An 18,526-nucleotide genomic window follows, 5' to 3' on the forward strand; every position below is an offset into this window, starting at 1 on the left:
CCAATGGGATGCGGGTGGCGCTGTGGTCTAAACCACTGAGCCTCTTGGGCGGTTTGAATCCCTGCAACGGCGTGAGCTCCCGTTGCTCGGTCCCAGCTCCTGCCAACCTAGCAGTTCGAAAGCACGTCAAAGTGCAAGTAGATAAATAGGTACCGCTACAGTGGGAAGGTAACCGGCATTTCCGTGCACTGCTCTGGTTCGCCAGAAGCAGCTTTGTCATGCTGGCCACATGACCTGGAAGCTGTACGCCGGCTCCCTCAGCCAATAACGTGAGATGAGCGCCGCAACCCCAGAGTCGGTCATGACTGGACCTAACGGTCAGGGGTCCCTTTACCTTTTAAGCATCCAATATGACTTTAAAAAAAACCCTTTTAAAAAACTTTTATGTGCACCAGACTAATGTACTTTGTAGTGAGAGCTGATGGCTTGACACCTCTTTATAAGTGAATGCTGAATTTTCTGATTAGTGTAAGCCATTTTGATTGTAATGATCTATAACTTGCATAACATTTACTTAATTACTGTTTATTTTTGAAGGTGTATGAAAATGGCAAGGATACTGGGGAGATTCTTGTTTACATCAGTAGAAAAGAAATGGAAATCAATCCTGGGGACCAACCCAGTGCTGTTATGGAGAGGGTAAGCTAGGAAATACTTCCCTAAGTGCATACATTTATTCGAATGACTTGAAGCTTTCATTCTGGGGATTTATTTTGCAGTTCCCACATATAGCATATTTTCTATTTATCTATTCTATTCTATCTATTTCTATTCTTGCATAGCAGAGCCACTCTTTCTCTGTGCTCACATGTAGAGGCTAACCTAATAACCGTTAAAACAGTGAGATGTGACTGTTCACTTGTTTCACTTCTGTCAGAGTATGTTGTATTTGAAGATCTTTGAATGAATTGCACTGAACAAGCTCTTCAAATACATTACCAACATCATGCAAATGGTGAAATATTCCTGCATTGCATGGAGTCGGACTAGATGTTCCTCGTGGTTCCTTCCAACTCTATGATTCTATGATTTCTCCTCCCCCCTGCAGTCCCCAGATCTGCTCCAAAGGGTCCCTCAACCCTCCGTAGCAGATTTGGGGAGTGTAGGGGAGGGGGGAGAAAGGGAAATCCCATTGGACAGCTGGAAATACATTTTGGTTGCATGTGAACACCATTGGATTTCACCCAATATCTCTGTAATCTTTAGGATTACATTTAAAGTTGACTAGTATTATTTTCTGTACAGTATATGGCAGATGAAAGAGAGCTAAGAATGCAAGATTAGTAGCTTGTGGAGAAAATTTAGTGGGCTCTGTGGCTGAGTTTAGATTTGAATGAGGGACATCTCAAATCATGATATAGGAAGCTAATATGCCTCCTTAGTCAAATGCCTCCCCTGATATTGATCATATGTATGTATCGGAGTAAATCAGGAGATTTATAACTATATTGACAGAGTAACATGATTGTCAATTGGTGGTATGCCATAGGTGATATGGTAATCACTGAAAGAGATAAATCCCAGATATGGAAGAACATGATCAGAGATTTGTTGTGTAGATTGTGATGTTTCCTTAACTGCTAGGAGTATTTTTTATTGTTGGAATTCTTTCTCTTGCACTAATGCAAGAGATAATTTTACTGTGTCACGTTTATGGTTCCAACAGCGGTTAATAATACTGGGGGTGTACCACTGGTTTTATAAATACTGTCACAATATGGTCATGTATCTGAGGCCTCTGTGATATGCTCAGTTGCAGAAGCTGGCAAAGGAGAATAGAGTATGAACCAATCTACTGGAAAGAGCTTTCTGCACTCAGAGAAGAGTGACAACTAGGAGGGGCATGTGGAATGAAGTGACTATATTTAGAGCCATCATTACGATGCCATGAAATGGAAAATTGATCACAGAATGTGCGGTGTACTAGTGTTTGCTACATAATAGATTGCTAAAAGTTCCTTAAAAGGAGAATTTTTTATATTTTAAGGTATACAATTCAAATGAATTCAGGTTGGATTTTTGAACTGTCTCGCAAAACATACTTTGCTTGAATATTCCACTGAATTAAGCTGCTTAGCACTATTTTCTCTGGGAGAGCATGGTTAGGGGCTGAGGGGTGGTGCTTTTTTTTGGCCATGCCTCAGTGTATATTTTTACTGCGCTGAAATTGTTAAATGAGTCTTGTGCTATCCCTGTTCAGCTATTGATCATCAATGGTTTGGCAGGAGGATGGTGGGGAGCACAGTAATTGTCAGACCTTAACAAGCTCAGTAAAAACAGCAACAAAATGCAGCTCCAAATGTGGACTGGGAAAACATAACCTTTATCAAGAAAGCTTGTTACAGTATGTAGAAGCTAACTGCTTGTTCTGTACAACTGTCACATCTGCTTTCAGCTTGTGTGCCAAGGGGTCAGAGCTCAACCATAATCCTGTTGCACCCCCTGCTGGTTAAAAGCCTGTGCTCATTTTGTTACTTTACACTGAGATAAACATTGCAGTCATTTCACACTTCTTTTAACATTCTATATGAATTTAATTATCGTTTGTTTGGACATCACTGGTTATGGAGTACAAACAATTTATTACAGATGTTCCCTTTCTTATTTTTTTATATCTTCCACCACCAGGTACAGCACATGATTCACCAAAGGCTTCAACATTCAGCAGATTTCAAACCGTCAGGCCTCAGTCGGTTTCCGACCCGGCTTTTTGACGAGACTGGGCAAGAAATTAAAAGCCCACTTTTACTGCAGAACGAGCAAAAAATTTGGGTTTCTTATGGTGAAGATTACAGGTAGGAGCAAAGTGTTTAGCTCTGTGACTGTCAGCAATCTTTGTGTTGTCAAACTGCTGTAAAGGGAAGTTTGATAACCTCCAAGTAAAATCCCTTTTATTTTTATTGTAAACTCCAACAAAATTTCAGAGGTCTGGTTTGAGACAGTATTGTTTGTGGAATATGACATCTCTGTCTCTGACTTTCTGTCTTAATGCCTTGTCATAGTTCTTGATGTCTGCCTGTCAGCACAGCAAGAGGGATTTTTTCATGTCTGAATAGTCACCTTAATGATAGCAGATGGAAACACCACAGGGGGTCCAAGCCCATCACACTGTCATTGTCACAGACTGCCCTGACCTGTTTCCACTCCACTATTTTTTTGTCCCTTTTTAAAGGAGAAATGGATGGTAATTGAAAAGGATCTTAAGCAAGATTTATGAAGCTGTAGACAACATGATTCCCTACTATTGCTCTATGTTTTCACAAATAAAGTATTAACCTTTTGAGCACCAGTGATGGTAGAATGAAAAATAAATTGGTAAAACTTGTAAAATCTGACCAACTATAGTTAAAAATGGAAGGCACCAAGTCCATGCAATTTAGTTAATTTATTTGTAGCGTTTCAGGAAATGGGCTTTTAAAAAAATCCACACAATTATTGTTACTTCCAGAAGCAAAAATTAATGTATTTCAGAGTTTGTCTTGTAGTAGCCATGAAGTGAATTAATTTTTCACTAGCACATATGTCCTAAAAAGTTACTTCTTCATGTGTATGGCAGAAGTGTATTAGTAAGATTATCTGTATTTATTTATTCAACTGCAAGCAAGGATGCTTATACACTTCATGTGCTGTAGCTGCAGTGTACAATTACTTTGATTTATTTATGTTATGGATATACACCCACGCCCATGAACCGAAAAATATTTCCACATTTTTACGTTGCTTTTTCATTTTCTACAACTGGATTTGTTTACATTTTTGAATAAAAAATACCAGGCACTTTATGTAAATTTATAAAGAGATAAGTAATTTGTAGAGCCCAATATAATTCCCCGTTCCTTTGTTTTAATCGGTACAATCATAGCACAACCCGATGCTTGTTTGTGCCATGGAAAGTTCCACAATGTTTAATGGGGCTTACTCCTATGTAGGTGTGCATGGAATTGTAGCCTCAGTAATATTCAAGATCTGGGAAATTATTGTTATGACTAACATGAAAAGTGAAAAGGCTGTAACTATAAATACAATGTGTTAAAAATACGATACTAAGCACTGCAGATGAATATGATAAGCTATTTTCTTCCACCTCACAATGTGTTTTAAAACAAAGAAAAAAATTAATACCTGAGCCTTAACTTTACTGTCAAATTCAATTCCCTGTAGAATACTGCAACTAGAGCAATATACGGTAGCTTATATATGCTATATGATATACATAAGTTGGTAAGGGTTCCTTTCTATAATGACATCCTTTATGTCAATAAACAATATTCTGACTAGACCCTACCTGCATACCTTAAGATTTGCTCACAAATGATAGCCACTCTCACATAATGTATCTTCAATGATTACTTGCAAAGCAAACCATGAAACCGGCATGTCTTCTCAAATTTAAATTGTCTTATAAAGATATTGTCAAAGATCAATGTGGCTGTAAAAGGGGAAATAAAACTTCAAAAATTTAACAATTTAGTCTATTTAAAATGTTCCTTTTCTCTTGTTTTTCTCATCTGAATTCTTATATACAGTTCAGTTGTAGTGATTTATTATTGTACTGTTAATCATGTTATTTGGATTAAGAAATATTAATACTGAGCTCTGTCAAAAAATTGTGAACTGAAGAAGCAGCTCTAATTCTTTGGAAATGGATCCTCCAAAAGAACAAAATATTTGTGTTAATTGGGGTGGGGGTGGGGACGGGTTGAGTGTGCTATTTTCATCATACTTTTTATATAGTTTTTCTCCCTTATTTTTATATGTTCAAATTATTTCTTGGCATTGTGTTTTGTAAGCATTCAAATGATTCATTGTTTCAATAGTTGATTGATTGTAAATGGTTGTTTACTTATCTATTGTTTGATATTTTATGAGCAGCAGTGAGTTTAACTTGATGTAGGCACAGTAGAACAATTTGAGAGCAGAAGTCTTAAGTGCACTCCCAAAACTGAGCAGAATGGAATGATTATAATCTTTATATAGTTCAGAACAACAACTGCAGCTGTCTTCATGCTGATCATGTTAAAAATATTTATTTATTTCACAATGAATTATTTTTCAATTATAAAAGGAGTAACATGGCTTGTACTTGAGTAATTTAATTCTCTTTGTACCAGACTGGAATCTGGCTCACTATTTATTAAGTTTATAAAGTATCTTATGTATAGTTTACATCCTTGTGATGGTGTTGACACAGATTTAGAACAGCAATTCTTCTCTGAAGGGGTGTCTCTTTCCCCTTGTTAGAATAGAGAGTCTTTTCAGAAATGTTGTTTGCAGGCAAGTCATCTCCTGAATAGTAATACCTGAGGTTGAAATTATAATATATAGTGGACTTCTTTTGCCAAAATTAACTTGAAGTCTTGTCCACAAGGCTGCTTCACAAATTGGACCTAGAACTACAAGATGCATTACTGCTTTATCGAGAATCGGCATTGCAGTATGAAAGAACCATTTAGACAAAATAAGGAAGAAATGTACAGTATAACTACACAGGGTGCTGTCAAATGCAGCAAATGTACAAACTCATGTGTAGTGTGGAAAAATAGGTATTATAGATTTTTATTTTCACCCCAGCTTTAACCCTATGGATATGCAATCTTAAGAAAAAATATCCATGAATTTTATTATTTGATCATAATCAATAATTCTGATTATTACTTCACCCTGTTAAAAGCACTTTCCTTCACTCTTTCTTTTATCTTGGCATAAAGGCTACTTCACATGCGTCATTTCACCTCTGTGGAGATTATCTAGTTCGGGGGGGTGTCACATATGTTCTAGCACCAATTTCTTGACACAGGAGCTTGCTTTTGAAACTTTGTATTTCTATCTCCATTTTACATAGTTTCAAACAGGCCTGTCCTCTTCTTTTCAATGGGAATGCTTTTGTCCTATGTTAACACTACAGGAAGCATTTCAAAACACTCCTGTAAAGGACATAGCTTCATTAAAACGGGGTCTCAGTTTTCTGCCTTCTGTCGCCATCAGGAATTTTGGGGGTGGGTTTTGTTTTGGATTCTTGAGTGTTTTGGATTCTTGAGCTTCCACCTTCTCCTTGGGGTACCATGAAGTTCTTCATCCAAAAATGTCTCTGTTGTGAAAGTTCTTATAGTTTTCCTGACTCTCATTGTTCAGTCCTCCAAGCCTCTTTCTCTGTTTACTCTGTCCACGGTTGCATGACAGGCAAGCTGACATCATGATTACAGGGAATTCTGGCCTCATCATGATGCTGTTGTCCTTTCTGGAAGGCTGCTGCCTTGACTCTGCTTAGTCAGCCAATTCATACCTTGTTAATTCATACCTTCCACGGAAGGTAGCTCACCTCTTGGTTTTTCCTAAGGAAAAGTCCTGTTTATTTGTCATAGCCACCAAAAGCTTTCAGCAGTTTAAGTGGAGAATTGATGAATCCATGAGCATATTCACAAAATCTCCAGACTTATTTTGCCAAATATTACATCACTTATTATGGTGCATGACAGGATGTTTGACTAGGGATTTGACATCTGCTCAGATATAATATTAGTTGATTGTTCTTATAGTCTACCTTATTCCTTCCTTCAAAGTTTGTCACCTCCAATCTAAATGCTCAGTTAGGGATATGGGTTGGGCCAGTCCCAATGTCCCTACTCCAGCCAGCTTCTCCCAGGAATAGAAAATCCCCTTCCCTTTCTTCCAAGAAGACTATCAGTCAACTACTTTTCACAAAATAATTCTATAAAAGATTATTACAGATTATTACAGACCCCTCACCAAACAATTTCTTACAATTGTTTCACATTTTTGACTACTCACCAGTTGATGCTTGTCTTGTGAGGCTTTTAATGCAATTTAGAGCATGTTTGCCCTACTGGAAAACTGCAAGTCAGAACCACATTGGATCTTCTCTGACATAACTAAACCTCATTATTTGCACCACACACTATGCTCAGCCTGAGTGTCCTCAGAAATGATGAAGGTGTAGAACTGAGGAGAGAAAGAGAATCTGCACTGCTCCAGGAGGAATGCTGGCTCCCTTATTTCCCGGTTTCTGCTGAAAGGAGGAACCCCCCCCCCAATTTCTCCATTTTAGCTTCATCGTTTAAGAAAATCACCAGTGTGAGCATGTGCCCTATTCTTCATTAAATGCAACTGTATTTTCGTAGATGATCAACTTGGAGCTGGTTTTAGTTCTTTTTTCTTTGTTCCCCAACAATTATTTCTGCTTGGAGATGACTCACTATTTCAGGAATAATTCAATTTCTTTGCTGTGCATAACCTATAGGTTAATAAAGATGACAAGCTACCTTGTAGTGAGAATTAATTCCCTACGTGAAAGCACTGGAACTGCAACAGGGCAGTAGCTACTAGATTACTAATTTTTCTCGCCATCAAACAGAAAGAGGTATAGATTTGAATGTCTTGTTGCTAAATTCATTTTTACCAACTTCAGTTCTTGTGCTTGCTGCTTCATATACATATGGTGACTGGTTCTACAGCTTATTTTTCCTCCCCCGCCAAAGGTCATATTTGACAATATTTCAATTTTTCAGGTCTCCCGTAAATCCTGTCCTGAGTTTGACCTTTGACAGAGTGGCTGCAGCTGAAAAGAATGGCACCACAGTTATTTATAAAACACTTCTGGATCCCACAGTTGCTTTACTGCCTGGATATGACAAGTACATTTATATGAGTTTTCTGAAGCACTAAAATTGTAGGGGAGTTGGGAAGGGAGGGGGGATTCCAGTGCTGGTGTTTATTGCAACTGTTGCTATAACTATTATAAGCAAACACTTACAGTTTGCTTTAGCATCAAAGCACATTAGTTGCTATTTACTTTGGAGTACACTCAGCAAACCTCCAACTTGCATTAAATATATGGATGATTTAGATATGAAGATATGGCCCTTTCTCCTTAATAATTTGGGGGTAATTTGAATAAGGCATTGTGCCTTTTTAGTGCAGGAGTAGCTAAATTGTGGCCTTCCAAACCTCCAACTCCCATCAGCCTCAGTCAGCATAGCCAGCGGTCAGAGATGATGGAAGATTTAGTATAGCAGCATCTGACTGGCTACCCCATCATAGTGCAAAGGCAGCAGGGCTATTACACACTTAGCTGGGAGTAAGGACTATGGAACTCAGTGGAACTCAGTCAATATGCATAGAATTGAGCTGTTAAACAATGTTGATTTAAAATTAGCTGAGCCATTTGTTTTTAATGTACTAAAATGTGAATGGCCAAAAGATCACTTTCTTGTATCAAATAACAGTCACAAAAACTTGGATCAAGAGAACTAATTCACACACAGTTTATTCCTTCGCTCCTTTTTAAAAGGGGTCCCCAAACTAAGGCCGGGGGCCAATCACCTTCTAAATCCGGCCTGCAGATGGTCCGGGAATCAGCATGTTCATGAGTAGGATGTGTCCTTTTATTTAAAATGCATCTCTGGGTTATTTGTGGGGCATAGGAATTTGTTCATTTCCCCCCCAAAATATAGTCCGCCCCCCGCCCCCCAAGGTCTGAGGTACATTGGACTGAAAAAGTTTGCTGACCCCTGGTTCAGAAACTAAATACTGCAAAGAATTTAAACTCACTGAAACAAAAAACCTGAGGAAAATAAAAAGGACTTTATCTGGTGATGAAAATACAATGTTGTTGCCAGGGAAGCCTCTGGGGAGGGCATTCTTCAAATGGGGTGCCACCATTAAAAAGCCACTCTTCCTATTGGCCACTGCCTCACCTCATTTGGCTGATAGCAATGCACATTATGGAGTTAACATTAGGACAGGAACCCCCAACCTTCAGCCCTCCAGATGTTTTGGTCTACATTCCCATCATCCCTGACCACTGGTCCTGTTAGCTAGGAATCAGGGGAGTTGTAGGCCAAAACATCTGGAGGGCCACGGGTTGGGGATGCCTGCATTAGGACCTTACAATTAGCAGTGCAAATGCCCAAAATCGAAGAGTGCCTTGGGAGGGGATGTAATGCATGTCTATACAACCTATAGAAAGATGTGCATTGCCTGTGCATACAATTGCTGTCAGAGCAAAGCCATACAATGTCAGGGGCAGTAGGCAGGTTCTGAGCCAACCATAGTAGTGTAACCCCCCCCCCCCGGTGACTGGCAGTTCTTCCCTTATATGGAATAAAATGCAGCCATGCATTAGAGAGACAATACTAAGATTGTCCCTATATGAGCAGACCTACCTTTGGACCAAGCTTGACGTGATTGCATATGTCTTTGCAGTTAATTGTTGGCTTTTAAAAATACAATTAATTGTCACCAGTTGGGATCTTTTAATCCTGGGCTACTAAAATTTCAGCTCCTCTTCCTTTTGGGAGGCTGCGAGGAATTATAGAAGTTTGCCATATAGTATAACTGCTCTACATAAACTTGCAGAGAGTTGATTTAGAATCCATATTATACTTTGGGGGAAAAAACATTAAAGCAATTCCTTGTGGACTTTGCATGCGCATCTGCCAGCAGGGCTCTGCTTGATTCGAAAATAACAATAATTTTTGATTGCTCATTTCAGTTGGGGAGCTTGTGCTGGATTTCCAGACAACATTCAATTCACAAACCATCAGGAATGTGAAACCTCGGAAATTGTGGAGTCAGACAATCATTTTATACAATATAAGGTGAGCAGTGAGGTTTTTTTGTTTTTTTGTTAAAAAAAAACACTTTTCACTATGATCTGCAAATTAAATGTTTCAGTCCTCTAGGAATATTTTTTTTTAAACAAAAATTTATAAAAGAAAAAAGGGTATCACCACATCTTATGTGTGTTTTAAATTGCACATTATCAAACTATATGCAGTTGATGGCAGGCTCATTGAAAATGTGCAAGTTAAATCTGAAGAAGGTGGAGAGCTTAAAGGCTATTTTTGCAGCATCTGAGTTCCTGTGAGATCTCATGTGACCATCTTTAGCATCCAAGAGCCTGCATTGAGAGCAGGTCTTGCCCAACAAGCAAGGCAGAAAACTTAAAAGTTCTTATTGTACCTTGTCTGCTTGGGTTACTCAGAGCAAAAAGAGCTTTTAAGCTCTCCATCTTGGGCACAGCTTCTGCAGGTACAGGGAATTCTCTCTCCACACACAAACACACTAGCTGTGTGGGTGACTCCAAGGGTTTGGGTATACAGGCAACTCCCAACTTGTGTGCATTAGAGTCGTGCATGACCTTGCGGAAACGTGTCATTTTTGGTGCTGCAAAGGGGACGTGGTAGGCAGTGAAACAGGGTGGAGCAGAGGCAGAATGGGGTGAAAGGGACTTCAACAACCCAGAACTGAACCCCCACATAAGTTGCATTTGTACAGTAATGCTGATTGATTCGGAATGTGAATCAGGTTGTGGATTCAAAAGAGATTAGAATATGCATCCTATGGAAGGCAGGCACTTCAATTCAGATAGAATATATTTTCATAGGTATTCAATATGTTAAAGCCCGCTTATTCCATCTGGCAAGCTAACACAATGTTGAATTGCACCCAGAGTTTTGTGTTCTCTCCAAGCCATCTAATCTTTATCTTTAGCATGTTTTTCTTCTCCGTGTTTTTATGCTTTCTTTCTACTTTTGTTGTTTTTATTTTTATTTTGAATTGTTTTATTTATTGATTACTTTGTTAGAGGGTGGTTTATGCATGAATGAATTAATAAAGCAGGACTAAAGTGGCCTGGAACCAGTAGGGGAGCAGTAAGGAAGGACATATGTAATCCACTAAAGCAGATGTTTTCAACCCTTTTAAGTCCACGACTCCCTTGATCAACTACATTCCTTCTACGGCACCCCTGTGGAGCCCAGTTATGTTACCCCTTTCCTGCAGAGCTGGCAGCCTCTCACCCTTTCTAAAACACTCTCCCTTATGGAGTATTCCCCCAGTATCCTCCCCTCTCCCCTCTCCTTGGTCTCTGAGCTGCCCCCCCCACTCCAAAGAGAGGTGCCTCCTCACACTTCCCCACAGGGGCCGGAGACTTGTCTGTCCATCCCCAACAGCAAGGGCTGGCAGGCTGGGCTCCCTCACTCATATGCTGGCATACTCCAAGGCCGCCTCAGCTCCTAGCAACCAGTACCCCCTGGCCAGTCACAGAAGCGCCACTTGCTTGTGGAGCTTGTAGCCAAGGCTGCTGCAACAAACAGCTGTGCAAGCCTTTGGGAGGCAGATACACAAGAGGGCGTCAGTGGAGAGAGGGAAAGAAAGAGGGACAGAGGCCAGAGCTGCCTGCGGCAGCCCTGATCATCATTCAAGCCACCCCAGGGTGCCACGGCACAGTGGTTGAAAAACAACTCGCTGAAGCAAGAGTGATTGAGATAGATCTTTCAGGACCCTGGACAGGTCATAGGGAAGAGACAACTTGTTCCAGCAGGTGCTGTTTGCTAACTGCTTCCATGTATAATTCCAGAACTGGGCTTTGTCTCCCTTGTCCTGCCACCTTGGTGAACTAGTTGTGAGATTCTCCCTCAAATATGGACAATTCTCAGGGCATCAAAGGTAGTGCTGTTTGTTAGTGGAATGTAAATTCGTGCAAAATGTGATTTTAGGGATCAGGGTGATACACCTCCCTCTTTTGGTCTAATCTCTACTTTCAGAGACCAAACACAAAAGTGTATAGTTGTAGACTTACTCTTGGAATTATAGCCAATGTGACCCCACTCTCTTATCCAGTTTGTATATATGAGCTCATTGTTTACTGCAGATAAAGACTATTTCATGGTGTTTCTAGCTTCTGATTTGCTTTTGACATAATTGTGGCTCAGTAGCACAGTAAAATGAGTACACCTTTGCTGTTTTGGATAGGCACACTCCAGATAAAGTAGCATTTTAATACAAAAGTCTGTATACGATTATAGTGTATAAGTAGGAGGGGATAACTAAGGTTAATTCATGTTAAGAGAGAAAAATAAAAGACAAGGGGCAAAACCAAAGAAACAAATATTTTTAATAATAATAATAATAATAATAATAATAATAATAATAATAATAATAGTTTATTATTTATATCCCACCCATCTGTCTGCGTTTCCACTCTGGGTGGCTTCCAACAGAAAAATAAAATACAGTAATCTATTAAACATTAAAAGCCTCCCTAAACAGGGAATATAAACATTAACACCAGTTTTGAATATAGTCAAGCTTTGATGTCTTAATATGTGTTTCGAAGGCACAGCAACAGCTATGTTTCAAGAGAGGAAACCCTTTGCTGTGAATAGTAATTTGATACCTTCAAGAGCAATTTTTGAAAGCAAAATTCAAGGCACAGGGGCAGATACCAATAGTATTTTTTTTTAGAAAAAAAAATGTCCTAATGTTAAAGCTCACTGAGGTGTACAAGATGCTAAGAGGATTACACACTAAAAAGGCAAAAGTCTCATGTTCTGGATACTCACACATTAAGATTGCTGTCAGGTATAGATAGTAATGCTCAACCCCTGACTGTTATATTTAATCTTTTATTGACAGGCAAAACCTTTCCAGTAGAGTAAAATTTGTGACATATAATCCACATTCGTAAATCTGGGGATAGAGATAACCCAGACAATTACAGCCTGTTGCTCTTTTATCACTGTTGAGAAAGCTAGGCCATGTATCTGTGACCTGGGATATATTGCTGGCATTTTGTGTTGATAACGACAGCATTAGAAGCAGTGTCCTTGTGGTTGTTCAATATGTTTCGGTGCAATTGCTTTCTTAATAAAAGCAGAGGGTAGTTTTAATTATAGCACAATTTTTTTAATTGCTCTATTGAAGGAGGAAAAATGTTTAATGGTATGAATGCATATCTGCATCTTCAAATTCCATTAATGTATTGTAACTTCTGTAGAGCATACAGCCTGTATACAGTCCATCTGTCAGTGAGCACTTGCATAATATTTACCATTGACTAGAACAACCTTTGTTAACCTGGTGCCCTGCAGATGTTTAGAAATACAACTCATATCAGCACCAGTCAACATGGTTGTGTGATGTTGGATCTACCGTAATAGGCTTTGTAGTCCGAAACATCTGAACAGTCCTTGGGTGGTGAAAGCTGGCCTAGGGGTCTAGCACAATAATTTGTTTTGGGCTTATGGTGTGATCTTATGAGACATTGCACCGAGGCAGCATCATATAGGATCAGTCTGTAGTGCATACTGTACTCCATTTTGATAGGGTTAGAATGCAGAACAACTGCTGCAAGACAAACTACTTTTTGCAATGTGGTAGCTAAAGCTGATTCAGAGGATCAGAAAGTTTTATTCCAAAAATAAGTCCACATGCAGTGAAATATGCTAAATGTGAATCTCTCGGGTTTTGTTTTGGGTTTTGTTTTCCCCCCCATAAAATATGTTGCGATTTTTATAATTCATGTTTTATTTCTATGTATACTTGTGGATAAATGATTAAAATACAGAGAAAGCTTGGCAGATAAGTAAATTGCGAGGTGTGGAGGATGGGATTGGAGACTTTGATCTTTTAAAAGCTCTCCACCTTGCTTTCTGGGTTCTATGAAGGTCACGTGTTGGTTCTGGAGGCCTTTGCAAGATCTCACAAGATCTTGGATGGCCCTAGAAGATCTTGTGCTGACTCCAGAATGTAATATTTCTCATACAAAGGTTGTTTCAGGGAGTTATTCTATTTTGACTTTACACAAGTTTGCCTTTGCACGTTACCCCTGGGACGTAAAACCGCCCCTCCCCCAACAAGACACAATTTCTACTGGATTTCAAATGAAATGTTATGACGAGGTCTGCACGAGTCATTTACCCACTTTGAGGAGGGAGGTGTTGGGGAGAAATTTATTTATCAACAATTATGAGAATGCTGCAATTGTAATCCCCTCTGTACTGTTTTCTTGGTGTGTGGGGGGGGGGAGGTCAATTGTCACAATTTACTCTGTCAGCTTCTTTAGGCCTTTTCTCATGAAGTAATGCCTTTTTCTCTCTGCAAGTGTGGAGCTCCCCATTCATAGCTGCCAAGTTTTCCCTTTTCTCGCGAGGAAGCCTATTCAGCATAAGGGAAAATCTCTGTAAAAAAGGGATAACTTGGCAGCTATGCCCCATTCCTATTGAACGTGGTCTTCTGGGGGCTGAGATGAACCAGGAATCCCTGGATACTAAGCCATCACTTGCCCGTTGCCAGCTCTAGGCTGGTGCTGTAATTCATTCTCTCTCTCTCTCTCTCTCTCTCTCTCTCTCTCTCTCTCTCTCTCACACACACACACACACACACACACACACACACACACACACACACCACTATCTGCAGTGTTAGTCTTGATCTCTACCACAGTTACTCCTTTCTGGTTTTGTATGGTGCCATTCCCCCCCCCCTTAACGCAATTTCTTCCTGGGTAATATGGACCAGGGTGGGATCACATAGTTATGAGGAAGATGTGGCAATACTGTGTACTGTACTCATTCACATTTGCGTACATGCTAATGTGGCAAACCAAATGAATGAAGCATTGTTCTCACTCAGAATAGATGAATACTTTCACCTCTTTTTGATATAACCAACAACAATAAAGTGATTGTTGATTCTGATGAAGATGTTTGCAAAAGTTGTCACCCCCTTTTCCACTCAGCCCTAGTTAATTACTTTAAAAATGTGGTAATAACATGGCGCAGGAACATAGCTGCCAAGTTCTCCCTTTTTTAAAGGGAAATTCCCTTATGCTGAATAGGCTTCCTCGCGAGAAAAGGGGAAACTTAGCAGCTATGCGCAGGAAGCATTATTACTATGGTTGTGGGTGATGGGAAACACTTTTTCCTTTTCTTTCATTGCTGCTGGCAGCCATTGTCCAAACCTATTTTTTTATTATGCTGTTGGTGAAGGCTTCAAAAATATATAGATATTGCCAGATACTATGCTATTTAAAAGTTTAGTATACTCATCAAAAGGTTTGTCTTTGTTCTACGGGCTAAAACATATTATGACATACAGCTTGCCTTGCTTTTCCAGTTCAGTAACATAGGATGTGTTTTAAAAAAAGGAAGTTATGAAGAAAATAAGAAAATAAATATATATAAAATAAAGTTCCTGTTGTGATTCCTTGTATCTGTTACACCATTGCTCCACACACTGTGGAAACTATAAAATCACCTGAAGCTGGGTTAGAAAGATGTGGTGTTGTTTCTTTATCTGTTGGGGTGTATGTGGTTTTTTTGTAATATCCCGCATTATGTCTCTTGAAGAACAGCATGGTATTAGTGCTGGGTGCCAACCTCAAATGAATACAAAGGGGCCAATGTTTCCTCCCCACTGCACCACAAAATCAAATGTGATAAGATTAAAGCCAGTGGCATTGCTATGAGGACACAGGGACTTACAGCAGGTGTTACACACAACCTAATGATATCTGTCGCTAATTCCAACTATGACAATCTTCCACACAGTTGTGTTGCCTCTGATCATAACTTAGAATGGAGAGGGCAAGTACACGTGTGGCTTTAAGTCCCTCAGCCTTTAGTGTGGGATTAGGAGAACATTAGTTCCCATTGTACAAAAACGATGGGGTATCTCTTCTCGGTACTGCAGCAGCTGGCTAACAGGTAAGAGCAAATTGAGCATCTTTCTGGCCAACTCTGCTTTTGCTCTTTGTCTTTGATAGCATTTTGAATATGCCATTCCCATATGATCAGTAGCCCAGAAAACATTAATATTTAAGTATTATTTAAAAGGTTTGGCGTGTTTAAATGATCCGCATACAGTGTCTCAGTTATTACAATTATAACCCCGCAAGGTGACTCATTGCTATTATCCTAACATCCCTTCCAATAACATTTTCATCTGTTCTGCGTTAGTTCCTTTTTGAGTTTCGGTGGTGCATGTTTCATTCCATACCCATGTTTAGACCACAATGCTATAATACATGGGTAGGCAAACTAAGGCCCGGGGGCCGGATCCGGCCCAATCGCCTTCTCAGTCTGGCCCGTGGACTGTCCGGGAATCAGCATGTTTTTACATGAGTAGAATGTGTGCTTTTATTTAAAATCCATCTCTGGGTTATTTGTGGGGCATAGGAATTCATTCTTTTTCTTTCTTTCAAAATATAGTCCAGCCCCCCGCAAGGTCTGAGGGACAGTGGACCGGCCCCCTGCTGAAAAAGATTACTGACCTCTGTCATAATACTTACCTGGGAGTAAGTCCCACTACTTCTAAATAGGCATGCATAGGATTGCACTTCGAGTGAATTTTTTGGCATACGTTTTTTGTCCCTAATGAAGAAAATGTAGGAGGCAAGACAGCTTCAATGGCAGTATAACAACATACTGTTTCTTCATGATTGTTACAATATTTTACTTGGGTTATGGTAATAGGAAATGTTACACAAAATTTTCTCTATTGATAATTTGAACTGTTACCGTGCTAACATATCAGTGAAAGTTCTATGGTTCATTCTATTTCTGGGTGTAGGCTGATCCCCAGATGGTTCTTCTCATGTCGGTTAACATGGAAAAGATGAAGAAAGATGCTCCCAGACGAAATGGCCGCCAAGAGCTCACATTCGACATAGCACACTGGCCCCTGTCTAATATGTGGCTGATCACAAAGGTACCATAGTGAAAAGGCAGAGCATCCACTGCATTAATGGATTCAGATGTTTGATATGTGAAAAGATTTGTTGTTCGGATTGTTAGCTTACTTTTGGGGATTTTGAGTTAAATATTAAAAACAAGTAAAACTTACACAACTAATAAAGATCATCATGCATATATAACACCATGTCTCCCATGGCCTTCCTCGGTTTGTTGTGAAAACAAATGGAGTTGACTTTGATGGGACATAGATGTCCAATGCCAAGAGCAAATTAATCTGTTAATTGTGGCTATATCCTCTGTGCTGAATTATGATATGTTGGCTGAATTGGCTGTGGTCCGCTGCCGCCATGAACAGAATTGTAGCGTGACAACCCTGTTCCCTTTTGAGATATCAAAAAACTCATTGCTTGCATATTTGGAAAGGGAGTGAGCATCACTGTAACAATATCAAAAGCAATTATTGGACAAAGTTGGGAGGTGCAAGGCAGAAGAGAGCGGCAGAGCCAACACTGCACCTGAAGCCTTGCTGCTTGCACCAGCTAGGACAGAAGGAGGACAGCCCCCCCCCCCGGGAGCTGGACCATCCTAGGATCCATCCCCCAAATGTCCCATTTGGGGGCGGCACTGTCAGTAGTAGTGTTGCCTGTCAGTGGTGTGGCTAGAGTCCTCTGCAAGCAGGAATCATAGATAAGCTGCATATAAAATGGCCTACAATTGCCCTGAATTTGATAGCTAATATTAAAATCTGTAAAGCAACCCAGACTTAGCTGTTTTTACTCGGAAGTAAGTCCTCTTGTTTTCAGTGGGACTTACTGCCAAGCAGGTGTTCGGATTTCAGCCTTTAAAATGTAACAACCAATGAAAGATTGCACCTGCAACAGCTGTTTTACTTGCTTCAGAACTGCTGTATATATATCTCTCTGTATATAAATCTATACAAACAAAAGGCTTTAAGGATGTTTAACCAACATTCTTTTAGACTTGAGGTAAAACTTTAAATTGACTCAATGGCTCTAGATTTGTTGCAATCTTTGCAGTTCAGTGAACTTTTTTCCTGTGCATACATATTTCGAGTAAACTCTGTAGTTATAAGTATAGCAAGTGACACGTTATGGACCCTAAATCGTTGCACTGTGAAATATGCAGAGGAAAAGGACAAATGAAGATATCAAGGGTCTGTTCTATTTTGCACTGAACTGTAAAATGCCACCCTTGTTGTACAGAAGATCACTGGTTCTGAGCAGGGCTCATTGACTGCTAAGTTGTGGGTAGTGTTTCAGTTTCTCCAACTGTTAATATCCTGAGCTATCCAGGCATAATGACCTCTCTATTTGTAACACATTGTTGAATTTTCTGGTTCTTTTAACTTATTCAAAACCTTTTCCCCCATTCATTGAAAGGCTGGAATGATTCTAAGTCGAGCTATGGTACACAGCAGCCTAGCTGTTGGTCATCCAATCAGAGCTGTGATGCAGGATGGCATACCCCTTGAAGGCTTTAAACTGTGTCTGCAGAAAAGGTATTAATACAAGGGCTGGTTGGTTTTTACATACAATCATCTAGATAAACTGAAAACATGTAGTCATTTAGATAAACCGAATGTTACCAGAATACTGTATGTGCTTACAGATTTTGTCATTCAATGAGTGAAACTGTATTACCTCAAAATTATCATCATCCTTTAATTCCTTTTGGATTATTAAATTCATGTAAAGGCATAGCCTTTACTTTCATCTCATATTTTAAATCACCTTTGAAGGTTCTTTCAACAATAGGCAGGAGGGAAAAAAATAGACAGATAACAAGGACACATATTTTTTACTTTATGCTGTGGTAGTTCTTGTGTTTCTTTTGTTTCTCGGTCCTTTAAAAGAGATAAAAAAAATGCACATGTTATGTAATAGCCTACAGTGGATCTTAAAGATGCAGTCTGGGTGTGCAGATAGATTTCTTGGTGGACATTTTACAGCTCAATCGCAGAGTTAGACTAAATTGCTCCTGCAGGGTAAAAAAAAGTAAAAAATAAG

The 18,526-nt window shown here is 39.5% G+C and overlaps 1 protein-coding gene across 5 annotated transcripts in view; it reads left to right on the forward strand.

Annotated features, from left to right (window-relative positions):
* Positions 1-18,526, forward strand: part of DCDC1 (doublecortin domain containing 1) — a 244,302-nt gene that overhangs the window by 117,312 nt on the left and 108,464 nt on the right. For all 5 annotated transcript variants that reach the window (XM_088653766.1, XM_060275323.2, XM_088653781.1 and 2 more), the window contains 6 exons: positions 538-639; positions 2,629-2,795; positions 7,527-7,652; positions 9,512-9,617; positions 16,375-16,512; positions 17,900-18,018. In XM_088653766.1, the coding sequence (XP_088509892.1) occupies positions 538-639; positions 2,629-2,795; positions 7,527-7,652; positions 9,512-9,617; positions 16,375-16,512; positions 17,900-18,018 (758 nt within the window). The remainder of the gene's footprint in view (positions 1-537; positions 640-2,628; positions 2,796-7,526; positions 7,653-9,511; positions 9,618-16,374; positions 16,513-17,899; positions 18,019-18,526) is intronic.

The sequence above is a fragment of the Zootoca vivipara genome, chromosome 1, assembly GCF_965207765.1.
Source record: "Zootoca vivipara chromosome 1, rZooViv2.hap1.1, whole genome shotgun sequence".
NCBI classification, from domain to species: Eukaryota; Metazoa; Chordata; class Lepidosauria; order Squamata; family Lacertidae; genus Zootoca; species Zootoca vivipara.